Source organism: Acipenser ruthenus, chromosome 24, assembly GCF_902713425.1.
Source record: "Acipenser ruthenus chromosome 24, fAciRut3.2 maternal haplotype, whole genome shotgun sequence".
Lineage (NCBI taxonomy): Eukaryota > Metazoa > Chordata > Actinopteri > Acipenseriformes > Acipenseridae > Acipenser > Acipenser ruthenus.
In genome coordinates, this window is record NC_081212.1 from 24,966,831 (window position 1) to 24,994,205 (window position 27,375).

At 37.8% G+C, this 27,375-nt stretch overlaps 2 protein-coding genes across 3 annotated transcripts; both read left to right on the forward strand.

Annotated features, from left to right (window-relative positions):
• Nucleotides 1–203: 203 nt before the first annotated feature.
• Nucleotides 204–25,703, forward strand: LOC117962977 (cilia- and flagella-associated protein 161-like). The gene is given in 6 exon segments (XM_058999181.1): nt 204–210; nt 3,202–3,278; nt 23,109–23,198; nt 23,362–23,520; nt 23,882–23,955; nt 24,328–25,703. Coding segments are annotated over 6 exon segments (819 nt in total). The 3' UTR covers nt 24,740–25,703.
• Nucleotides 3,729–7,554, forward strand: LOC117429128 (talin rod domain-containing protein 1-like). Of its 2 annotated transcripts, none has more exons than XM_034048336.3 (2): nt 3,729–4,865; nt 5,856–7,554. In XM_034048336.3, exons 1-2 carry the CDS (start codon nt 4,860–4,862, stop codon nt 6,969–6,971), a joined length of 1,122 nt encoding a protein of 373 aa, XP_033904227.1. In that variant the 5' UTR covers nt 3,729–4,859; the 3' UTR covers nt 6,972–7,554. The 2 variants fall into 2 exon arrangements, with proteins under 2 accessions (XP_033904227.1, XP_034757590.1); XM_034901699.2 differs by having other exon boundaries at nt 3,729–4,712.
• Nucleotides 25,704–27,375: the final 1,672 nt, after the last annotated feature.

The following is a 27,375-nucleotide window of genomic DNA, read 5'->3' on the forward strand; positions in this document are numbered from 1 at the left end:
ACAAAGAGGTAGTTTATGGATCCAAAGTTTCCATGACTCATTTTGGGGGATAAAGGTGCATTTGTAAATGTAATTTGGGAAAACTAGTATCATTTCACTCCTTTACCCATTCATCATGAGGATTAATTTAGTACAGTTTCAGGTAGAAATATCAAATTAATTTAAAGTGAAATAGATCATCAAAGTGTATATTATCTATAAACATGGAGGGTATTTAAATGTACTGTTATTTGAAAGGATCAAGCCAGATAATGTAAAAGAAACCATTGGCATGAAAACAAATAATAAAACAAATGCTGATCATTTATATTTATTTTTAGAAGCTCTTACACCTGCTTTACACATACTTTGAAACCAGGGGCTTCCCTCAATGGATGGAATTAAGGCAGTGAAAGCAATCAAATGAATGAAAACTACATCCAATGTACACATTTAAAGCCAGGCGGGTAAAGAGGTTGGCTGCATGTTTACAGTTACAGGTTGCAGAATGTATATCTGCTTATGCTGGAGCTGTTACTGGCAGTAAACACCCCTTATGAAAGTGCCCCATAGTAAAAGCATAGCAAAGTGTAATAAAGCATTGTGAAAACATAATAAAGCTTTATAAAGAATAATAATTTGAACTGAATTGAGAGAGAGAGAGAGAGACAGAGAGAGAGAGAGAGAGAGAGAGACATGAACTCATGTCCTCAGATGGGTGTCAAAGGGAGTAAAACTTCCCTTCCATTGTGTTGCTTTCCAAAAGTTCAAGCCAAGATTTCTAAATTTGGCACAACAGAACATTATGAGGTGATCGCGCTTCACTGTGCAAAACGAAAAGGAGAAAAAGAAGGATGTTTGTTTATAGAGGCTAAATGAGCAGGAAGACTGAACTAAAATAAGTTTGGAAAGTGTTATAAGAATATATATATATATATATATATATATATATATATATATATATATATATATATATATATATATATATATATATATATATATACACACACTGTATAATGTTCTCTATTGCTCAGTCTACCTGTGCAGGCTTGCATTGTTGTGCCATGATTTCTGTTTGCTTTATATATATAACTCAAAGAGCCAGCTTCCCAACGTTTTGGTATGTTTAACATGGGAAAGTGTGTTTGAACATTGGAGGTATGTATAGGCTTTTGATGCCATGGTAACCACACATTTATTTCTCTTTGATGTCTTTGTGATGTCATTCACTGTATAGCTATGTAACGATCTACTGTTCCGTTCTATTCAAAACCTTCAGGCATCATGGTATCTAGTCTAGTTATCCATTTACTTTCTTTTATTCTTCTTTAGTGGACATTACCTAATTTTATTTTTTCTAAAACCACAAACTTAGGTCATGGTGTCTGTTCCTTGTAAAATGCTGAACTATTGGTTCATTTTCTTCTTTATTTCTTCTATTTGATAAGTGGTTCTGTATTCTTTCATCTAATGATGTACCTGTCTCTCCTACATATTTTATTGTATTACATTTTATGTAAAATATACCATATACAAGGTTGCTATCCTTGCATGACAGATTGACTGAATATTTGTTTTTTTATTTAACTTTTATCTTTACCAATATATCTTATAATCAAGTAGTTCATTCTCAATTCTCTTTATTTTTATCCTTACACCCAGTCCTTTAGGAATTACTATTTTAGCATAGACCGGATGTGCAGATGACACATGTAGGTACTGATGCATATCAGTAGGTTTCCAGTAAAGATCTGTTTTAATAGATCCTTGATCAAGTTTAACCAAGGTGTCTAAGAACTCAATTTCAGATTTTGTCCACCTTAAATCCACCAAAATCTTAGGGTGAATATAATTTGCTAATTTATGAAACTGTACAAGAGATTCTTCTTCATGTGTCCATGTTGCAAATATGTCATCCACATATCTTCTCTATTCTAATGGTTTCTTGTCTAGTTTACTCAATAACATTTCCTCCCATTTGCCCATATATACGTGCTTGCAAAATGCATACCTAATTTTGAGCCTATTGCTGTGCCATCATTCTGTTTGTAACTTCTATTTCCAAATGTGAAATCCTTTTCAGAAATTGTGTTGTATCTTTACATTGGTAGGTAAGCTTTCAACATACTGTATGTGTGTGTGTGTGTATATATATATATATATATTAGCTCAAAGAGCCAGCTGCCCTATATATATATATATATATATATATATATATATATATATATATATATATATATATATATATATATATATATATATATATATATATATATATATATAATTTAAGTACTGGTATAGATAAACAACAACAAACAGCTTGTGTTTCTGTTGTCTGTTTCTGTCACAGTATCAAAACATCTGGCTGAATTACAAATCATTCTTCAGGTGTATTTTATTCTAGTTAATCAACTCATGGCTTTCTAACAACAAGCTAAAGTATAGCCCATTCCTGTTACAGCAGTATTCCACTTCCTTTTCTGTTGAATCCTTCGTGTCACTGGCATTCTTACACACAGAGAGAGAGTGGGATACACTCAGCAGTTCAGTCAACAGAAACCTTAGTTTCCTCACAGGACACTCCACCCAATGGCACAGCGCCCTGTGCAGCTGCACGATTGACAATGCAGAACTGCTTGCGGCCGGAGCACTAACTTTACACTGTAAACGAATACACTGGTGTGGACTTTAAAACAGTGTGAGCTGTTAACAAGGTGAATTGGTCTGCATTTTAACTGCTTCCCTTTACGTGTGGCTAATGCAGAATACACACGGAGCTTACGAGATTGCTTATTTAATACAAAGATATTAGCTTTATTTACAGAAAATACAGAGAGGTTTTTGTTTGTTTGTTTTTGGGGTGTCTTTATATTAAAAAGAACTGACTTCTTAAAGGAGACATTTTAGTAAGGGCCAAATAACCAAAAGACTGCATTTCCTTTTGCGAATCAAATCGCATACAATTATGACATGTAGCTGCTTTATTGAAATGCACACAGAAATGGGATACTATTTCCTTTCCGTTAGATGTTTAACCAATGACGAACACCATTCTCAACCCCGACTAAAAAACTCTCACACTTCTCAACAATCACACGACTCGAGCCCACATAAGGCGTGTCCACAGAGACAAATCCCTCCTGCGTGACTTCTGATTCGCTACTCCGCAACCCTATCGTTCTTTTTAGGTCGTGTTGAATCAGTGACGGTATAATTACCTAGGACAGCAAAGGATCACATTACACCCGCCCAGGCTAGTTTTCTGTTTCACGAGCAGCAAGGACACACAATACATCGAGGTAGGGTTGGTCTAATAAAAAGTGCATTCAAAATACAGTCCCCATGTTTTCAAACCATTCAGAGTGGGTCGGTGTCCACTGCGGTATATTATTGCTTAAAATCTACTAGTAAAATAAATATATTTTTAAGCATTATATTACATATCGATATAATATATTGATACATTAAAATTGTATTTTTGTATGTGTTACATACATATGTAAGTTTTTAAAACAGCTACTGTACTACCGTGTATGCCAACGTGAATTAACCAAATCATAGTAAACAAGTCGTGAGAATTGCATTTAATAAAAATAAAAATAAATCAATATAAAGGATTATGTATCAATTCTAATTTAGAATGGTCAACATTGAACTTTGTACTGTAATATGGGACTTTGTACAGGAATCGTTTGTGTGCGTGCATCCAAGTAGTCAATCATTAAAAAAAAAAGACGGAGGTGACGCGCAACACAAACATTTGGTTTAACTGAGGTTACAGCAAAGGCACTGCTGAAGATCTTAAAGCGGTGTTTCAGTGACAGTGTCTACAGAAAGTATTTATCGCTAACGACACGGCTCATATATTTCCTTTGAAATTTCACGGGGGACCTCGGAATTGGCGAACGTGATGGAAAGGGCTCGGCCGGTCCGGTTAAGGAGCGCTACCCCGCTTGCTGGAATATTGTAACTTTGTCCCCACACCGGTAGTCGAATGCACCCACGTCGGGGCCTCAGCAAGGGATGGCTTGTGACGGAGAGGAGACCAGTATGCCCTGAAACCCGGACAAAATAAAACCAAAGAAACAGAAGCTGCCACTTGGAACTGCGCCCACACTGAAAAGCTGTGTCTAAACATCGGGAGTGCCGTTGTTTTTTTCGTTTTTACGCCGCGGCGTGTGTTTAAAAACCCCAGCCTGAAAATCAGTTACAGTATTTTGGTGAGTAAGCGCTCCCTCAGCTTTTTGCTGTGTACAAGAATCAGGCAGCCCAAGTACGGCCACACCTTCTTCTGCTTCCTGATCGGAGATGCAGCAGGAGCTGTAACAACTGACCTATGAAGAAGCACGACCCGTTCTTTTCCAAGGAGTTTTGAGGTAAACATGTATCGTAAAAACTAGTATCGCAGTTAACTGGAGAAGCAGCAACGGTTTAAGAAGAATAGTCATCTGCTATGGATATCATCAAAACCGAAACCCGCCGCCGTCACCACCAACGCCGGGCGAGGAGGGAATCATGCTCCTCTTTTTCATAAGGGGGGCATTCGGACAATAGACATGCAAAGTGGATTGTACCTGCAGAAAGAACTAGTTTACATAACGGGGTTTTGTATGAAAAAGAAACGATTAAAAGCCGAAAGAGGATCGCAGCAGCTCGCCCGTGGCTCCAGCGCTAGAGGCTTTTATTTTGGAACATTAATGGAATGATGACGCTGGAAAAGCACAGCGATCCTGGTGAGGTCAATCGGAACTGCACTGGTGGTGGTCGCATTCGAAGAGGCATGCAAGTGCCCAGCGGGCACTATAGGGTGGTCAAACTGAGCTCAATCAGATCATACTGTTGTTGCTCTACGGTGCCAAGAAACCCTGCCGCCCTCTCGCATGCAGGTATTTTTAATTGCAAGTTACAAAAAAGTAGAATTTAAATGGCACATTATTGTTATCAACTCAATTACAGGCATAGACTTTAACGATATTTTTTTGGTTGATTTGGGAATTTAAAAAAAAAAAATTTTTTTTTTTTTTTATTCTAACAAGACTGCACTGTGCCGATCTCTCCCGTGTCACTGCATTTTTTTTATTTATTTATTTTTTTATTATTATTTTTAATGAGACTAGGGTGCTTTAAGTCAACGCCCCTGGTAGCGTCAGTGTTTTGAAACTAGACTAAATATATATGTATATATTTTTTAAAAGAGAAAACTATATATAACCTGTGTATTTTCAGACCTATCAATAGGTTTTAAGGGTAGGAAGAAATATCTGGGGGGACAGCCAAGTGCATTACTAGAAACAGTAATTGAGAGTTTATTTATAGTGTGTGTGTGTCTGTGTGCGCTGTTTGGAAGCAAGGAGTAAACTAAAACACATAAGACTGAAGGAACATTTAATTTCAGCTACAGTTTTAATGCTGTGCTAGGCAGTTTTTGTATTGTTTTGAATACTGTCAGATCTAAACCTTTCTCCTGGCATCCACTCCTTGCACACTCCTGTCAGCTGTCTGTTTCTCTGCTTGATTGAAAGCACTCACTGGGCAGTAAGAAGTAACATGCCAGAGGGGTGAAACAGACCAAATTAGAAGCTCTCTCAATCAGTAGAGACAGCACCTGCCTCAGGAGTAAGGGCTTGTCGTGGGATAGTAAATATGTAAAAAGCCTGTTCTATACGTTGCCTGAAACACAGATATAAGGCTGTTTGTAAAACTGAGTGCTGCAAGTATGCCCATTTAAAATAATAGCAATAATAATAATAATAAAAATCACTTCATACATTTCAATTTAGGAGTGCACAGTTTAAAAAGTTAGTAGCTGAAGAACTAATGAAAAATGTCCAAGTTGCAACCCCCAAATATGATGTCTGTTATTTGAACTGTTTCAGAAATCCAAAATATATCAGCTTGACCACCCTACTATGGCTAGTAGTGGCTCGGGCAAATCTACTAGCGAGGGTTCTTCCAGCCATCTCAGCGGCAGTGGCAGCGGCAGCGGCGGCTCACAGCAGAGGAAAAAACTCTCCTCCGTTTGTGATGCCTGCAAAAGCAAGATGCAGCTGGTGGCGGATTTGCTTCTGTTGTCCAGTGAGACGAGACCGGTCGTCAATACAGATGGCCTTTATGTCGCAGAGACTTTTGAGAAATGCAGGGATACCGTCATCGCCAGGACCAAGGAACTTTCCATCCTGACGCACGATATCCAGAGCCAGCTCAACATGGGCAAGTTCACCGAGGTAGGGGACCGACTGATGGAAATGGGGGACCTGGTGGTCTCATTGACTGAGTATTCAGCGCATGCTGCTTACCTGGCTGCAGTGGAGACCCCGGGCTCCCAACCTGCTCTACCGGGCTTAGTGGATCGCTACAAAGTGACCCGGTGCAGGCATGAAGTGGAGCAAAGCTGTGGCATCATGAAGACCACCGCGTTAGGAGAGTTGACCCCCCAGCTTTTACTGGAGGTGTCCCAAAACATCTCAAAAAACCTAAAGACCCTGACAGATGCCTGTGTCCTGGCCAGTGATAAATCCAAGGACAAGTTTGCCAAGGAGCAGTTTAAACTGAGCGTGAAGTGTATGAGTACCAGTGCCACTGCCCTCCTGGCCTGCGTTAAAGAGGTGAAAACATCTCCCAGTGAACTGACAAGGAACAGGTGCGTCCTGTTCAGCGGACCTTTGGTGCAATCTGTGCATGCCTTGGTGGGCTTTGCTACTGAGCCCCAGTTTTTGGGCAAAGCTGCCACCATCAACCCCGAGGGGAAGGCAGTGCAGACTGCGGTTCTCGGAGGTGCCATGAGTGTGGTTTCAGCTTGTGTGCTCCTGACTCAAGGCCTCAGGGATGTAGCCCAGCATCCAGAAAGCAGCACCAAGATGCCTGATTACAGGGAGCGATTGCGGAACTCTGCTTGCGCCATCTCCGATGGATGCAACTTGCTATCTCAGGCACTAAGGGACAGATCTTCACCCAGGACTTTACCGCCAGTTAATTCCCATTCTGTGAATTAAAAACCGTAAAATAACATCTTAACAACAATTTTATATACCAAAGAATTTTATTGGATTTACCCTCCTCTGTTTAAAGTCATCATATTAGAGAAAGCAAAAGCAACAAGTATGGCTAATGCTGACATGTAAGCTGGTCTGAGATTAATACACAATTTGATATAGTAAAAAAAAAGAGGAAAGAGCTTTAATCACGCTGGTTGTGATTTGAGGTCTCTCTTAACTTTCAGAGATCTCTTTTGACCTTCATCATTAGCCAAATCTGTGCGAAGTTCAAATAAAATGTAATAAAAAGGTTACCTCAGTTTTCAAACATTTGGAAACACAGCATATGAAATGATGGATGTAGCTACATGTGTCTGACCTTTTGAAATCCTGTGATATGTAGAAGTGAATCAGTTGTGTAAAAGTGGAGAGTGGCAGTTGTGTTTATGTTTTCCATAAGTGAATTTAAATGGGTAAAAGCTGCTGTGAGTGTGTTCTAGAGATTTTACACTATTTACCAGACTTCCTAGTCTTTTTAATGTGTTTCGATCATGCATGTACTGGAGTATTTATTTCAACTATTAAAATGTTGTTTCTCATACGCCTCCTTGTCAGTTAAGTCCTTGCTGTCATTCAGCCTGAAGTAACTCCCTCTGCTTTAGTATAGCCACCTGCGCGGTCTTCAAAGCATCATGTTGTGCATCTAATGCTTTAGAAATACGGCTGATTCATTTATAAACATACGAGTGAGAATTGATCATCTTAATTTAAATTGTGTTAGCTTGAAAAATAAAGGTTGTAGCTTAGTCAAGATGGTAACTAATACATGTGGTTTACATAATATGACAACACGCATTGTGGACAAATTAACACGAACTGGAACATGCAGTGAGCAGGGGTAATTTGCGTTCTTCCGTGATATTGCAGGTAGGTAGGCAGATGGCATGGTGCGAGTGTTAGTTGCTGTATTGTTAAGGATCAGGTAAAAACTGCAAATGGATATGGTTTTTTGCAACAGGAAGGAGCAACAAGGCTTTTCTGCCTGCTGAAAGATTTCTAAGGCAGGTTCAGAGATCAGTTTATCAGAAGAAAACAAGTCAAAATAAAGTGAATCTCCCCCAGTAAATTAGTTTTTCGGTTCCATTTCAATCTGTATTTTTATGTCCCACACTGCCATATCGCAAGTGCGGTTCATGGTCCCGTTGGGATGAAAAGATTGGAACTAAGAAACACGGAATGATGGTTTTGTTGTTGCTGTCCTGTGGAACTGCGGCTGATTGATCTGGGGACTCCAATTACTTGAAGCTGTTCTGTTCCCTTCTTACGGTATTGCTTTTCAGATTAGAAAGTGGATTGTACTTTTGCTTGATTTTAAATCGAGCGCAACAAAAGCATGCAGGTCATGTTGTTCTTTTGAGGAATTTAACCTAAGCAATAAGCATGTATTGCACATTGAACCAATTAAAAACCTTAGTGTATTCTCTGAGCAACACACTTTCAAATAATGTAGTAGGTTTTTTTTTTTATAGCAGATTATTGTCGGCTTCATTCATAGACTTGTCGGCTTCATTCAGAATTGTATTTTGGAGCAGTAATTGTAGAACCTTATGATGTCTTAGACCTCTTGTTATTAAAATTCATCAATAACTCATATACACGCACTGATGAACTGATTACCTTTTGGGAGTTGTACAGCAACAATTCGGAGCAGGTTTCAGGGTTCAGATTACTCAAATTCCTGGCACCGAGTTATAAATCCTATACTCAAACAAGGTCTAAAACTCAGGACTGGGTGCTTGACCACTGGTCATCTTATAAAACTGGGGTATGCTGTAGATTCATAAAACAAGATTTAAACTCTTCTGTTTGCTAGTCCAAGAAGTCGAATCCCAGATACTTTTAAAAATGGTATACTTTTAATCTGGTTTTTTTAATAGGTTATTAGTGCTCTTATGCAAAAAGTGAATTGGTAAAACTGTAGTTTAAACAGGGCTTGTGCAGAATAAAAAATGCTGTATTTTCTGTAGATGATCATTTGTAGCACTGATTTAGAAAGTGTTGGCTTGTTTGCTGTTGGAAAGAGCCGCCTGACTCTTAACAAACAGAATATATTTTTGGTGTGTAAAAATGCCCTTTAATAGTCACAAACATTACACTTCCTTCAGCCGAACATGAAAATATATTGAGCAGTTTTTGGGTAACGAAGCATTTCTTCCTTTTACATGTTGTCAGTTTCAAAAGCGGTCACGCCCTTGAATCGTTGTGTATAAGGTTTATAAGAGAGATTCCTTCCACCCAAGGAATACAGAATAAAAACAGAACAGAATACAAATAAAAAAACGTTACATCACCACAAATATATACCAGTGATTTAATGTACGTTTATGGAAAGAAAGGCTTATTTATACTGGACAATAGCAAATTGATACATCGATACTGTCCCGTTGATAGACCTTGTGACAGCCAGAATAACATTATTCTCAATCACTCAGCATTTTACTTAACTCAAGTAGAAATAATTCATTAATAGATCACCCCTTTACGTAAACACCAGCAGCACTGATGTAGTTAAAGAGCAGCAAGTCATCTTGTGCCCTAGTTCTTGTAAGGTAGGTTTCATTTACTTGGAAAGGTAAGCTCTCTTTTGTTCTTCTGTATTCTAGCTGGATGCCACTTCTACATTTGTACACGTGACTGGGTTATATTGTTTGGACCTGTTCACTGTGACCTTTACAGTAAGCAGCTTGCAGTGTACACACCATTGAAAGCTAACATTAATGTCATATACTGTGACAGAACAGCTCCTGAAAATTGCAATCATTCTGTCTTTGACTGCAAGACACTTTACCAGCAAGCTACCGTGGGTTATCTATAATATAGAAGTATTAAAAAAAAAGAAGTGTTTTTAATTTCCCAGGTACAATAAATATTGTTCAAGAGATGTGGGAGTGGCCATGTGGTTTTAACATGACTAAATGAAGCAGGTTTGTTTGTTTGTGGAATGTGAACTGCATTTTTTCTCGGTTTTCCTTAAGGCATAGATGTTTGTATTCATTTTTTGGCAAGTGAAGATTTCTTCTTCTGACCATCGGATGGGTCTATTGAGAACACATTCACTGTAGATTGTATAAGGAATGCTTTTCTTTCACAACTGTGCTCTGATATTGAATACCGAGTGATGCATGTGAAGATGCTGTTCATTTCTAAAGATACTGCAGCACTGTCTCTCTGTGCTTCTGTATCACTGATGGTGCATATGACTCACTGGACAACAGTGATTTACAATTTATATGTGCCGCACTGAGGCCATTTAGTGGCCGCCCCTGAACGAATAAAAACAATCCAGTTCAGCCTGATTTTTTTTTTTTCATCCTAAAGAAAACAATGAGGGAAATACAATGAGCATCTCTGCTTCTTTCTTTTAATAGAAATCCAAGTGATCTGTTGAAACAAGGGCACATCTTTGTGAGCCCACTGAAGCCACCTTTTCAGACATTCTGATCTCCTGAGATACGGAACATTCGAACAGTGAGAATTCTGTAGTCCTTCTGCGTCATAGTTTTTATTTTCCTTGCAATAAATTGATCTCGGAACAACCTCTGCATTAAACATCAATACTTTTGTAACGGATGTTAAATAGAACCATTGTGCTAGAGATTTTGATTGAAGTCATCCTGAAGCAATAACTGGGTAGCCTACATACATTTATTTTAAAAATACAAAACAGTTTTCAAACAGTAAATTTGTTAAATGCTAGGTGAGGATTAGTAGCACACGTTTGTGGCCTGTTTCTTTTTGTTTGTTACTTTTTTATTTTTTTTTAATAATAATATCTGATTCGTATTAATGTTTATTGTTTTACAAACAATAGCTACATTTCTGATCCGTAATTAAGTTAAGTTGGGTATAGTTCAGACCTGTCAAACTCAACAAGATTGGTTCTTCAAATGTAATCCATTATTTAATGAATTTATAAAATGAAAAATCAAAGCAGAAAAACACATGCACAATATGCACATCAAGGTGTCTGTTTTTTGTTTTTTTTTTAGAATGAAGTTTGAATTACTTTAAAATGAATCCACAAAAGCAAGGAGGGCTGACACCGTGCTCGGCAATTATCCTATGAATCTGAATTCTGTTCAATGTAAGCCACGCTAAATTCATTAACCATCAACAGTGAGGCATCACTGTTTGAAGGATTTTAGTATTTTCCATGATTCGTTCTATTTTTGGACAGGAAAGAGCATTTTCCCATGCACCGTATCTCAATCTCAAGGCTGAGCGGCACTCTCTCAGTACTGCAGTTAATCGTGTTTTATTATACCATCAGTGCAGCCTTTGAAGGAGATTCAAGCCTCATTTCCAGCGCAACAGAGCTCTGATCAGTCCCATTTGTTATCTCTGAGTCTGATAAGCATTGCAAAGCTTCCATATCCACTCCTGTTCCTGTTTGAAGGCTGGATTCCCTTTCTCCTGGTTACAATCCCACAGTTGAAAGTGTACCTTCTCAACAATAACCAGGCTAACGGTCCATATGCCACGTCCTATTAAAACAGCCCCACTGCTCGCTGGCATCTGGCCAGACAGAAGCCAGTCCAATAATCCGCTTTAAATGAAAGTTATTAAAGTGTGGTTTTACATTTTGTGATGAATCAATCTCCTTGCATTTGGTTTTGTTTTATGTGATGCCTGCTGATTTATAACGTTAATCTTCTCCTCCATGCATTATGTGACATGCAAATGGTAGATGAGAGGTTTAGGGTTTTGTAGCTTGCTCATCATCATAAAATGATATTACTGACAATAGAGAATTTGTTTAGCAGAGCTAAGAAAAACAACCCTCAACCTTCCCAGATTCCATTTTTAGAAAATGAATGTTAACTTTAAGTTTGAACAAGTATCTTTAGTGACCCCCTGATCATCTGCCCTTCCTGTCCATTTCTGGTTTTGCCAAAACTGTTTGTTCTCAACAGGAAACCAATAGCTTGAGCTATCAGGAGACATTTCCTTCGGAGCACAAAATGTCTGAGTAATAATTTCAGGCAAGGCTTCACCCATTTCCTGCAAAAGGAGGAAAGTTTGCCGATCCCATTCCCTTGGAGCCGCTTGCTCCTATCCCTACTCTGATGTAATGCTCTCTCTTCAAGGGAGATGGAGATTGTTTCCCCAAACAGCACTTAATCCAATATCCTGTTCCCCAGAAGTTGTGTTATTGTAAACACATGTCACTTTCACAGCATCAAGGAAATCAACCAATCAGAGGTTTGAGTTTTGAGTGTAGCATTAAGGTTGGAAGAGGAGAGAGATCTGTAGAAAGAGAACAGTATCCATCTTCACGCTTAGAAACCATTTGAATGTAAGATTTTTGGAAAGGGAACAAAAAACAAAATTTCCAAAATTGAAATATATATCTATATATATACTGTGTGTGTGTGTGTGTAATATATATATATATATATATATATATATATATATATATATATATATATATATATATATAAGTAAAGCTAAGTTGTTTATCTTGTACTGTAAGTTTTTTTAAAACCTTCTGTTCATTATGCCACATGAGTATGAAATCAAAATCTTCCAGAGAAAACACATTTTACACACATGGTAGCTTGCCAAGCATGCAGACATGAATATAGAGTACTAAATCCATTTTAAACAGCGGTTACACCTTTGTGAGCAAGATAAACTCCCATTCATACACAACTTGTTTATCAGCGTGAGAAATGTCCCATATGTGCTACAGTTGATAATATTTTCTCATATACAAATAGCCCTCCAACAAGTTTGGCTTTGCCAACAAAGAGCGTTGCATAAAGCAGTTCTCAAATTTAACCTCATCCTTAACTCTAAATGTACTAAATTATCTTTTTAATTAATAGAACTATAGTATTCTGTCAGTACTATAGAAACGTCTGACATTTATAGTATATACTTGAGTTGCAGATGACAGAGAGTTAAAATAACTCTCCCCTTCGTCATTAGTGTTAGAGCTGACTTATCAGATGACAAGGATTTTGAGGAAGTTAATTCATCCAGGTATCTGTGTGTGTAGGGTCACATTACTAAAAACGAAGTATCTGGTATGCATTATCCACTTCAGGCTTTGTTTATGGTTACTGGTACCTATTCAATGAGTAACCTAATGATCATCAGTCAGGTGGAAATGTTATCTTTTGTAAACTCCTTCTCTTAAGAAAACAGTTGCAAAAGAAATCTGCTTTTTTTTTACTATAGTACATGGCCTTGAGATTATATATATATATATATATATATATATATATATATATATATATATATATATGACAAAAATATATGACAAAAATGTTGATTTTTTAATTTTTTTTTATTTTTATTTGTGTGCTTCATATTGAAACTGAAATCATATGGATCTAGCATTCTGATGTATCCGAATGGGAAAGAGGTCAAGTGTAATTGAAAGATTTCAAGAAATGACCACCTGTGCATACCAGTGCTTACCAAACATGCCACACCAGTTGTGGTGTGCTATTTAAACGCATTTAAGAATAGCATAGATGGGTCAGTTATAAAGCTTTTTAGAAATAGACACCTTATAAACTTACTATAAAAAAAAAAAAAATGTTTAAGAGGCAGGCTTTGTTAATAAACATTGCTGCTTGGATAATTACAACAGACAGCACAGTATAGTATGAATAAGGAATACAGTCATTTAAACCAATCTCAGTGCAGGTATAATTTGAACATTTGAAACTTGTCTGGACCCTGCACAATAGTCCTTAGAAAGACAAGTTATTCCTTTCTTGCAGAGTTAACCAGTATAACTTGAGAGACGTAGCCCTTTACACAATCAGCATTGCAGCAGGTGCTTCTACTGCTGCTAAACAGCAAGGTCTCAATGTCCGTTCCGTCAGCACAAACGGAATGCCTCTGTTTTGAGAGAGGATACTCTACGGCTGGTAAAACATGGTCCTGAGCTAACAATAGAGACTCCTCGCTGAATGCAAAGACTGATTGTGTTACATTCCAAAGTGTTAAGCAATCAAAGGCATAGCTAGACTGTAGATGCAGGGTCAAGGGTCATGACAAGGCCAGCATTGATAGTTGCGTTCATCACGTTTACGTGGCAAAAGTATTCTTGAAATGTCAGCATTCCAAATATGAGAATAGAACATTCGGAATAATCTGTTGATATGCAAGTTAAAAGCAACTTTTTATAAGTTGTTTACATAAAGCATTTCAAACAATTGTCAAACAATGGTGCAGACATAGGCAACCATTTGTATTTTGAAGAAGATAATAATAATAATTATTATTATTATTATTATTATTATTATTATGAACAGAAGTGGTATAGCCCCCCGTTCAGTTTGTGTTACTTTCTATAGCATGCACGTAATGGAAAATTATTATTTCTATGTTATATGTGAACGGAAGGTATAACACAGACTGCTCCGTTCCCATTGAGATCACAGCTTTTTGGCTACATTATTAGTTATTTATGACAGAATTGATTAAGTTGCCATTGCTGAAAAGTTTTATTTCTGTTGTGGGGAAAAAGTACAGCTGGGATTGGATCTGAACGTTGCAGGAGACTATACATAAAACATACTGCCTGAAAACTGTACAGAGGAAAGTCTCCTCGACTGATAGAGGACACGCCCTGATTAAACTTTGGAGGGTAAAGCCTCCAGAGCTCTCTGGATAGTCTTTCCCAGTACCCTTTAAAAAGATATGGCTTGGAACGTGCAGGTCAGGCTGTTAAAGCTTCTTCAGGCTATTCTGAATGTGTTGGTCTCTGTAACTTCAGTTTGCTTCTCAACATCAGACGAGAATGTCACCGCTTTTGGTTTGAGTGTATATTTATCAGCCTTATCATTCAGCGAATCAGTCTGATTTAACTTGGACTGGACAAACAGTATATTAAATATTGATTCTCTGTATCAATTAAGACATTTTACTCACAGCTACGTTAGCCCTAAGCTAGGTGATTTCTCTCTCCCAGTGGAAAAGGTCATTTCCAGTGATCTGTAGTGTGGATGTCAAGGGTTTAATTAGATGTTTTTCGGACACCAGTGGTTTACCATCAGAGGGGTGTCGCACTGAGCTTGCAGTCTCATCATGTCTCAGTGCTATTACCTCAGGTTCCTGTTTGCTCAGGAGTTTGGGTGTTTTTTATAACTGTTTCCAGATACACTCATTAAATTTCAGTTTACAGTTTATTCAGCTTCAGTCTGACTTACTGCATCAAGAACCATGTTATTTGAAGTGCCGGTATCGCAAACACACCCAAGGCTTTGATTTTAGTTTGGTATCCAAGGATTCAATCCAAGAATCACAATGCATATGAATAGAAGGGTATGAAACGATCCCTATAAAAACAATAACATAATAATCCTAACTGTACAATGTAAAAGTCACCAATTATGATTTTGTTACCATGAGTACATTTGTAACAATTGTAAGTCGCCCTGGATAAGGGCTTCTGCTAAGAAATGAATAATAATTTGCAAAGTGAGGACTTGAATTTAAGTTGTTCATATCCTATGACTGCACACGCACACGCACACGCACACGCACACACACTGTACACTGGGAGTGTGCATGTGTGTTACAGCTTTATAGTTTGTTTTACACTAAACGGTATTTTTTGGAATGTTCTTCTGTTTCCTAGTGAATTAAGACGCACATACTGTTGAATTTCTAATGACTGAATGTCTTTTGCTGGCTGATCTCCACAGTACAGTCCTGATGACTTTAATTGAGACCACATTGCAGACAGATATCTAGTTTAGGAATTTAACCCTAGGCTCATGATCGAGAGCTATGAGTGTTGTAGAAGTCTACGCTTCTAGTGTCTAGTTTGGGGGTAGTACTAAAGTTTATTTATGTGTGCGGTACTCCCTCACTTCCACCATGAAAAATAAATTCAAAAAGTATGTATGCACATACATGATCCATCAGAAGTGTTCTTCTGAAACAGGGCACTGGTAACTGCAGATTGGGAAGAAGTGTTACTGCATGGATCATCATGGGATACAATATTTTACAACATTTGATGGATGACCAGATAATAGAAAACTGAAGCAGAGAACAAGTTGCAAAAGGTTATTCCTCAAGAGTGAAGGAGTTTCTGTAAAATATAATACTGAATTTTATAATGAAAAAATAAAAAATAATAATAATAATTTGCTTGCCATAAGCCAACATTCTTTAGACACAACCTCTGGCCTGGAGTGTAGCGTCCATCCAACTTGAACCCCTCTCCTGCAAATTAAACACTTAGAATTGATGTAATCTGGATGCATGTCATTTTTGCAGGTGCTATTGTCCCTAGATAAGAATATTGATACAGCTGGAGTCTGCTTTCCATGTTAACAGATGCACTACATTTAATACAATCTGCAGCAGTAGTCCGGGACAAAACAAAAGTGTAGAAATCATCTGGAGTTTCCAAGTAAGTTCTTAATTGGTCTATACCTTTGGCAGATCCTTAGCAAATTTCCTCTGTTACCTTTGACCCCGCTATGTGTCTTTCAAGGGATATTTTTCCCCCAAGTGCACATCCATACACACAGGAGGACAAGGGCTGCCTTTGTATCCATATTGCTCCACCCTCAAGCTGTATATACCATAAGCACAATCACCGGTGTCAGTGTGTTTTTATTGAATCCTCAGTGGAATGGCTAAGCAGTGCGCTTTCCCACCCTTCCCTTGTCCCTTGTTACTGTTAGGACAACCCCACCCAGTGAGCTATTGTGCTTTGGATTAATTAGAACTCTAATAAGGTGTGCCATTGGTATATTTTCCTTAACCTTGCGCCCTTTTGTTTTAAATAAACCATACTCAAGTGCAACCATCTGCAGACTGGCAGTAAAAACGAAAATTCCCATTAACACCTAATATAAATATCATTATCTGATGACTGTGGGAACAGCATGTTTCTTAGCAACACAGCTATCTTTTTAAACAATGACTGCACTGTTTAATATATATTTATTGTTATGGACATCAGTTGCTTCCCAGTTCTTGTCAGTCAGTACTTTATTAGCAGCGCACGTGCATTTAATGTAACATCAGGACACCGATGATACCTCCCTCCCCACTCCCCAAGAGGGATCTCTGACTTGTATGCCAGCTTCACGCTGGTTCATTAACCACTGCAATGTGAAGAGTCTGTTCGAGACATTGGCTTTGGTTACAAATGCCAGACTGTGTTGAAAGGGCAAAAGCAGGCTTTCGGCATGTTAAGCAAGAATCCAATCTAAAGATCAATATTAGCAGCAATGCTGGCATGAAAAAGACATTGGGGGAAAAAGGAAGGTACACCACGTTCGTCTTCTTTATCTACTATTTGTCAATAAGCCTTTGGTTAGATTCTGAAAATTGTTACATTTCTTCAGACAGTGGACTGAATGAAATCTGCCATGGCAATTTGGTGGTTTCTGGAAGCAAGTCAACCTAACCACAGTTTTATATGGCTTAAGGGCTGACCAGCTTTTGAGGTTTCAGCAGTCACTTGTGAGGCCAGCTCTTCAGAACTTAGATCATTTGCCTAAGATGATCTGATATAATCCCCATAAATAATGGCAAGGTGCCTGTAAATGCCATGCAAATGATTATTTTTCTTTGTATCCGAATTCTCTTTCACAAGGCTGGAGCGATGGCTGCGTCGGTGGGCTGGAGGGGTCTGGAGTATGTTAGGGTCCCCCCTCTGTCCCAATGGGAGCATCCATGAGGAGAAGGCCAGGCACAACCAGACCTTCAAGACAGTGTGGCAAGAGACGGGTTGAGGTAGCAACAAACACAGACAGAGTAAATACTCAGACTGGATATATATTGATTAGGGGAATCCATTGTTCATCCTCCTGAAACGCACCAAGGCAAAAATGTAATTGACAGGCTCAGCAAAAACCTTTAACATACTTTGATTTCTTTAGTAGTCGTTTCAATGCCTTTCACGTAAACAAAACTAGGTGAATTTTTATCAGAGTTGAATACACAAACGAATAAAGTTTTTAGTGCAAGTTGCAGGTCAGTAATATAGTACCAGTAATGTAGTCATTTAGTTGATCTTGGTATACTGATGAAGTTCAAGCTCATCGTGCATAACAGTGTCAAATCTAATCTCACAAATGCAGGTCACAGTATTATGCAAATCACATCCATATGTCAGTGCAGCACCACTAAAACAAATGATACACCAAGTGTCAAACTTCAAACAGAACTCTGTGTCTGAAACATTTAAGGAAATCTTTCATTCGCAGGTCAATTACAGACAATGACCACCCTTCTATTGATTCATGATTAGCTCCATATGCTCAAGAACACGAATTGTTTCTGAAAATAACATTTCTGTTACACACGGTTTTACTTCTATTTATTTATTTATTTATTTATTTATTTATTTATATATAAAAACATATTCATCTTAGGAATGGGTACCATTCCTTGATTTAGGGATTACTAATTAAGCAGATAATTAAAAATGAATTAACAACATCTGCATTTATAAGGTAGCCAGTCTCTTTGCAATGAGGAAGATGTCTGGTGCTTTCAAAACTGCACTGCACTACGTTTTCTCCACATTTCAAAGTAGCAAAATGACTTTACAATAACCCTCTACAGAAACAACTGTGATATATTACCTGTAGTCTGGCCATGTTTCCAGAGCTCTTCATCTCCGCGGCCTCACCTGCATTTCAAAGCAAGGAGCCTTGGCAGTTGCCGTAAATGCAACTAAATACTTTAACCTGGGTTACAGTGCAAAGCATTGAATAAACCTGTCAATGTTTGCTTTTAACCTTTTCTGTCTTGGAAAGATTTGGAAAACAGAAAAAAATAAAAACAGAAGAGGCTACATGGGAGTTTTAAAATGCGGATTTTTGAACAAGCTGTGCTGCAACAAAATGCAAAGAGTATTCTAAATATTCTAAATATATGAACGGTCATTGCTGAAGCAAAGCAGATTTTCCACCCAAGCATTTATACATTATCTGACACCCCACCTGAGCAGCGTTTGACCCAGAAGCAGCTGTTAATATTTGTACCAAACAGTATCTAGTATTGTGTACATTCCATACAGCCTTTGAGGGATAATATAAACCAGCAGCAGCTCAGACTGTACTGAGAACATTCTCTCTGGATGATGTCATTCTTTACAGCTAAGTAGGAGGCCCTTAAATATTTTTTTTTTAAATATATTTAAATACACAGTGAGGACACTTCCATTTGAAACCCAAGCCATTCATTTAGCTAACATGCCTCTATACCTCTAAATGTTATTACTATTAAAAGTGAGACCTGGCTGAATTTACTGAATAACCCACAAACTTTCACATTCACTTGCATAGCCGTTAGTAATAAGCATTACCAATGAAGCCTTAAATAACACTTTACAAAAGTGTCTGTGTTTGCATATGTGGTCTAGTGCTAACTGCATTGTAAATACACAACCAAGTGTGTAAAGAAAGTGTAACTTCCAGTCATGCTGTAATTAAACATAGGGGTTTCAATGTTCTTTTATTACGTTAGGCAAATGCCAAATTCAAGCTAATGAACTGCCTACAAATAATGTTTCTCAAATATTTCAAGTCATTTTTCACATAATAAATTAAACTGCAACCAATATATATATATATATATATATATATATATATATATATATATATATATATATATATATAATTAAAGCACATAAACACTTGAATACATGTGCTTTAAACAAAAAAATAAGATATGAATACCTGGAACAGTATTATACAGTATTACAGTGAGATAAACACGTCCATTAATGTTTTTCCTGGGTGCTGGCCAGGCTCACTAACAGTAACCTTGGGGTTTTCTATCTGAGTGTCTATAATAGTGGGAGGACTTTACATCGACCAAGAAAAACACCATTGTGCTATCAGTGGCAACTCTGTGCTTTACAAACTCTGATCAGGGGTTCAGTACAGTACAGTGCTATCAGCTGAGTGCAAGAACATGCACCATCTCCCTTCAGGGTGGGGGCAGTCAGGGATTGTGTTCTTGTATATACATAACATCAACTTGTAAACAGCAGTGAATGTGGGAGGACTCAGATTAGCACTGGCCAGCAACCAGGCTTTTCAGAACAGCTGCTGATTCTGATTCTGAGCAGCTCTGTCCAGTAGCCTGTTTACCAAGGATGTTTTGCCTGTTTTAGCAGAGGTGTGGCTCCCTTCCTTAACAGACACAGCACTGAGCAGCAGTCTGCCAAGCATCCTGCCTCATCTGAGCATGCTCACTAAGAACAAGACACCAAACACCAGAGGCAGAATGATTACCTCCACCGTCATGCACCGTTATAATACAAGAGAGGCAGGATTCCTTTACATGACTCCAATCTCCATCGGGTGCTCATCATGTCTAGTCACAGGGATTATCTAGAGATTTGGTTCACTTCATTTATATTTAAAAAAGTGTTTTTCTTACCCTGCTTGCTTGTGGTCTTGTGGTTTACACAACAGGTCTGGCAGTCCATGTTACTAAACATTATCGCACAATATGCTTAAAACATACTTTAGTGTTCCAATTGCTTTTTTTTTTTTGTTTTGTTTTGTAGTTTTAACATGGACTGCCAGTCTGTGTTCATTACTGCTAGGCGCTGGTGTCTGGTTTCAGTTTTAATCCAAATAAATATTACTGCTGTGCAAAAGACAATGCCTGGTGACAGATTTAACAGCTGCTGAGAACACCTGACCAGGATACGCCATTTCAGCAATAACACAGTTTTGATCAGTCTTAAGATACGTTACTGATTCAGCAGGGGAACAAGAATAAAGGGACCCAGAAACGGGGTTAGGTGGAGCTGCAGTCTAGCATGGTGTGACTTTCACGTCTGGAAGACTGGGTTCAACCCTTATAAATGCATGGTAAAGCACATGTTGGCTTGGTGGGTCATTGGGAACTATGAGAAAGTATGGATAAAAAAAACACACACACAGTAAATGCTTGGAGAAAGAATGGTAACTGCAAAACTACAGTGCAGATATAGTGGGGTAAACGTCCTGCCTCTAAATGCAAATGTTTTCATGCACACTAAATGTGGTAGTGATATGGCTGGAGATTGTTCTAGGAATGGTGGAGAGGTGCAGTGATGTTGTAGGGACAGCAGATGGGAGTGTAGAGTCACGGTCCTTTAATTCAGATTGAAAAACCTGGGAGGCCTTGACTGAACTCACTACAGAAAAAGAATCACAAGTTTATAGTAATAGGAAAAGAATCACAAGTTTACAAGTAATAGGAAACAAAATGCCTATTCAATTGTAATACATAGACCACAGTATTTGCATGTTTTCCTTGCCAGAAAAATACCACTGAAAAGTTTCTGAGCAGTAATTTGATTAACTGATTTTTTTTTTTTTTTTTACTATTTCCTGTGACGAAACTGAAAATGTGTCACAGCTAATCTTTTCATGCTACCAACCCGTGATGTGTACACAGTTAGACTAAAATAATATGTTTTTTGCAAGGGTAGCATGAAACAGTAAGGCAGAAAAAGCAGACATGGGATGCTGCTGTAGCATGTATTTTCTTCCAAAATATAAAATGGGCAGCAGGTTTAAGGAACAGATTTCTCTTCACTATAGCGTTTCTTCCTCTCATGCTAATGGCATTTTTATTTACAACAAGCAGGCACTGAAGCATAAAAGTGTAGCTGTTTATTTTCCACTGCGTCTAATGGGTATCTGGTGGTGAATTGTATTGCGGTAGGTACAGCCCATTAGAATTTAAAGGCTATGCGGAGAGCATTTTAAATAATGAATCCTAACCAGCTGCAAGGTTAGTTGCAACATTATCTATATTTTGTATGTATATTGGTAGTGGCATTAACTGCACACGCTGCTTTTCAATTAAAAGCTTAATGAGTTTAAATGTGCAGGTAGAGTTTTTTTTACACATTTTAATAAACAACCCTACTTATTCAAGCACTTGAAGTTCAGACAGAATTCTCATAAATCAGTTCAGTGACCATAAAGGCCTGGCCACAGGCAAACAATATACGTGATCACCCTCTAGTGGATAAAGATTAAACTGCATGCTTCCTCTTTTCTCAGAAAAGAAAATGCAATACTGCAAGTTACATGTATCAGTAATTGAAAACCAAATGCTCAATAATGAAAACTACATTAATCTACATGAACAGAAATCGTTATGCACATACCTTAACATAGTGTTAATGCTGTGATCATTTTTGCACAGCATAGAGTACAGTCCCTTTGAGCTGTCTCGATAAAGTTGATTTTACAGGAACAAAAAATCTAGATTCCAGTTACTGACGCTTCGTAGAACAAAGGTTTTTTGTTTTTTAAATCCCCATACAAAGTTATGATACTCTAGTCTATACCAAAATTGTTTTAATTGCGAGCCTATTCAACGAAGGATGTTAAACGTTTGCATACAAACAGCATAGACATACTGCATATAATTCATATTAGTACAGTATTTTTAAACAAACTATTGAAAATGTATATTTTCTTAATTGGTAACATGTAAGTAAAATGTTCTTAAAAGGAAAAAAAAAAATAAACTAGTTTATCGCTGTCTTTCGGGGTAGTAAAAAGCACCGGGAAGGGACAGTAGGGGTCACAAATTCCAAGTATCTGGCACATCGTTAAATCTTTCTAATGTATCTGACGGGGGGTGACAAGTGTGCTCTGTGGTTGCAAATACAATACATTTTGGTGCAGACAATACCATTTTTGCATTAGCTGCCATTGGTGTTTTGACCGTCAGTGTAGCACGTAGCCTGCTGGGGTCACGTGACTGTAAAACGTCACATACTCAGTAACCGTGGAAACCTGTAAACATACCACTTAACCCTCGACTTCATTTTCTTTTCCTTGTAATTAAAGTTTTCATTGTGAGCGGCGTTAGACCCTTCAGCGCTAATGTTTGGGTTGGAAACTGGAGCGAAGATATTAGTCTTGATGAGGTAAGAGTCAGGGTGCATTTCAAGTTAAAATTGCAGTAAGACGTGGTGTGGCTTTTCATTTTAAATGATGAACACGTTTTTCACTATGCTCTCTATGATTTGGTACTGTAGCCACGTTTTCTTACTCGAGATAGCGCAGTAAGAGTTGTTAGATTACTTAAGCTGTCGTGACTTGAATGATTTATTTACCGTATGGTTTTATTTCCTCACAGGACGTACTAAAAGACTTCTTAGCCAGAAAAGAAAGAGGGGAATTGATTGGGCAGAAAACAAGCTTCCTTAAACGGAATATTTTGAAAGAGGTAAAATTGATATTTTGAACCTGTTTCTTAAATCATAAGTAGGTTTTCTAAAAATGCTTCTTTACACAGAACCAAAGAAAGGTTAAATTGCAACAATTCTCTCTTTTCCCCCTCTATGAATTCTCTCTATGCATTCATAAATCTTATTTTTTCTGCCCCCTAGTTATATTTGAAAAGCGATCATAAAACATTCGAGAAGTGTGCCTTGAAATCCCGCCTACAGGAAGTGAGTTTGACTGACCAGCCCTCATTCCTGTCATGCTGACAAGCTGTTTACCATGACCCTCAATTACGTCTTGAATATGAAGGATGCCCTGTTCCTGTAAGTAATATACAAATCTCAACTTGCATTCATTCATTTTCTGTAGCTGTTCTCAGGCACAGTGGCTTGAAGAGGCAATAAGAGTATTATATATTCAAAGCATTTTGCACTGCCTGTTTCATTGAAAAAAAAAAAAAAACTATAATGCAAAATTAGGAATGGATCCATGTACATTGAACCCTGTTTTAAGAAGCAACCAAAGGGACTGAACATTTGTGCCTGTTTAAAGCAATTCATTAAAAGAGAAAAGAATCTTCTAAATTAATTCTGTTATCTAAAATATTACTTGATGTTCAGACTTTATTGGAAGTTGATAGGCTGACTATGTAAAAGTTTTTCCTTTGTGGTTTTGTCTTTATAGGCAAACTCAAAAGTGCTTATCAGTCATTGCAAGACAAACCAATGCTTGGCCGCTCTTGAACACTACACTTTATTGTAAGTATTGTCATTTGAAAAATATGTAACTTTACTTCTCTGAAGAATACTGTGTGTGTTTTAAAGCTTATCATAGAAAATAATACAATGTGATCACGCTATTAGTATTTGATTTCATGGCATGCATTGGGCTCCATGTGCAGTTGCAGACAGTTATGATATATGTGACCTTGTTAACAAAGCTTTAAGCACATTGAGTCTATTTTGATTGATTGAATAAAGTTCAAACATTTCTAGAGATTGATTGAATAAAGTTCAAACATTTCTAGACTGTTAAAGCAGACATTAAGAAAAAAACCCACCCTCTTGCAAACTGACGAGTTTAAAAGAATTATGAATTAAAATAAATAGTAAGCATTCCTTCCTTTGCAGGACACTGTATGGAAAAGAATATGAAGTCACAGCACACACCTATCTGGACTCTCATAAGGCTGAGCGTGATCTTAATCACTGGCTTCTGGTAACCAGGAACCTGGGCAAAGACGCACCAACAATGATCGACAGACCTGAGCCACCAGTTGAAACAACAAGGACACCAGCTGAAGGGGCTATGCCACAAACTGTGGAAGAGAAACCACAAACTGTGAAGGAGAAGCCACAAACTGTGGAGGAGAAACCACAAACTGTGGAGGAGAAACCACAAACTGTGGAGGAGAAGCCACAAACTGTGGAGGAGAAACCACAAACTGTGGAGGAGAAGCCACAAACTGTGGAGGAGAAGCCACAAACTGTGGAGGAGAAGCCACAAACTGTGAAGGAGAAGCCACAGACTATGGAGGGGTAACCACAAACTGTGGAGGGGAATGGTGGTTTATAGAAAAACAATAGCAAAAATGAAATATGGAATGTCAAAAAATAATGGCAGAAGTGTTTTCTTAAATGGCCTTAAACATATAATAGTTACTTCAGTACAAATATTCAAGACTTCTGACAAAAACAGGATATAAATAAATCTTGCTGTAAATAAAATCATGTCATCATATTTGTGAATTGAATTACAGTTGTTATTCTGTCTATAATAATTCCACAATAAATGTTGCCTCAGTTCAGTAAATCAGTAAATGTAATCTTTAATTTCCACCAGCAGAGGGAGATGAAAACTTTATAGATAATAAGGTTAAATAAAGCACAGTGAAAGCAGGACAGAGTATAGGCAATCATGGTAATTGTGTAGGCAAGTATGATAAATCATTGATGAATTGCTGCACAACGTTTACCATGGTAAATGGCTCCTGTACATTATACACTTTCAGTTCTTGAACTTATAAAGCCTCATAATACAATCTGGGGGTCGTGAATTGGCTTGTTTGCACCACACAGAAATTCATTGCAGGGTTAACTTAAGCACTACTCAGCTACTTAAACTTCTTTTATGTTCATCCATAATTTAAAGATACTTAACTATCCCCGTGTGCTGATTTAGTTCACAGATGACTGTATACCCCTGCTGTCAAATGGATTCTGTGGGAATATGAGTTCATGCAGCAGGCTCTTGGTTTGATGAACAAGGCTTCTTTAGTGTAATTACAGTACTGTACAGAGACTAGCCAACACTGAAGACTTCTGCAGGATGCACGCGATGTCATTCAAGTTGTGTAATAATCAAGGGAGACCTTTGAGAAACAATCTCACTACTGTCTGAAATACTAGCGGGACAAAATCACATGTTGTTTCAGTTATACGGGAAATTCTCTTGAACAATTTATTACAATATCTTTATCCTTTTTTTTTTTTTGTATATTATTTGACAGAGAGACATTGTGGTCCCAAGCGTAAGACTCTATTTTAGGTGTATTGCAACCAGGCGAATATCCATTTGATATTTATTTTAAAAAAATTAAATAAAAAAAAAAAAAAAATAAAGAATGAAAGCAAACTGTGTAATTAACCTTTTCATGCAGAATCCTGGATGGTTGAATTGGGTTTTATAGGAATGGATGGCCATAAAAACACCACACCTGTGAACTATTGCAGGATACACTTGATGCATTATTGTCTATTTTAACAATACTAGTGGGTGGTGCTGTGAGATACTAGGTTTGAATAAAAAACCTCTGCATGGTTGCCATTGATCATCCAGCATCCGAAAAAAGAAAGGTGAATAATTGGATGGGTATAGGGACTGGGCTGCTCCCTTCCATCCTAAAAGGGTGTTCCTCCCCACTTGCTTGTGGGACAATGTATGGGAGGCTCTGATAAGCAGTGATTATACAATATCTGCTACAGTGATGCCAAAGCACCTTTCAAGAGCAGCAACATTAATCAGGAAAAGAAAAAACACAAAATCTGAATTGTTGCGAAAGTTTCAAATAAATAATAGTGAGAAAGAAATCCTAAAATAAAAGTAATGTTCTGCTCACTAGGTCGTTAATGGTAATGGAAATACGAATGGACGATCAAGCAAATACATGAAAGCCCAAAATTCAATACTCTCCACTAGGAATATATCATTAACCTCTCCAGTCTGTGCTGCTGCAAGGCAGCTTGAATTCAGCCTCTGTCCACACTTTGTTTGCTTTAGGACTCCTGTCTGCGCAGTGATTCATAGAGTGCTGTTCACTACACAGGCTGTATTCACTGCCGTGGCTTTCAGCAGTACTGAAGAGCTTTATGTTTGGCCTGCTCACTTGGGTTAATCAACTGCACTGTAAAGGGAAAACTTTCCCAGTGGAATCACTGGAATCCCTACCAGTAAGGTTAGGTGGCTTGCATCTACTCTCTTTAGATAAATAAACAGAAAGGGGGCCATAGCACTGTAACACTAGGACTGTTCATGAATTCGCTGGAATGGATTTTACACATATATAGCAGACCCTATAAATGCACTATAATATACACTATCTGACGCAGCTGTCTGAGTTACACATGCACACAAAGATATACATAGAAACTGGAGCTATACACACAGTGTTTCCTGTCAATAAAAGGACCCCATGCGCCTGTATTCCTGTCACTCTTCATGCAAACATAAATAAACAAATAAATGCATTAAAACATTTACTGAAACTTAATTCTCAACTTCACATCTGTGAAATATAAAAAGAAGTGAGAAGTGTTTTCATTCTTACCTAACAGAGTGAGACCCTCAAGGATCTCTGGATGGATGGTATACAGTACCACAAGCCTAGCCTACACACTGTATATACACACATCATGTAGGGGGATGTATAAACTTGGGCACAGTGATTTACTGTGAGATACACTTTCTTAAGGCCAACATGATATTATGCTTTAAAAGCAATATACTAATTGTGAGACAGGAATAGGTTACAACTAAGTGGTTAATGCAGTGAAGTGACATCTTTATACACAGCTGCTAAAAGGGAGGGCGGTAGTTGCAAGTACCCAATCTAAATCATTGAAACTTTCTGGCAATGGGTTAAGAAAAAAAAAAAAACTCTTCTGAGTAGAAAAGCTAGA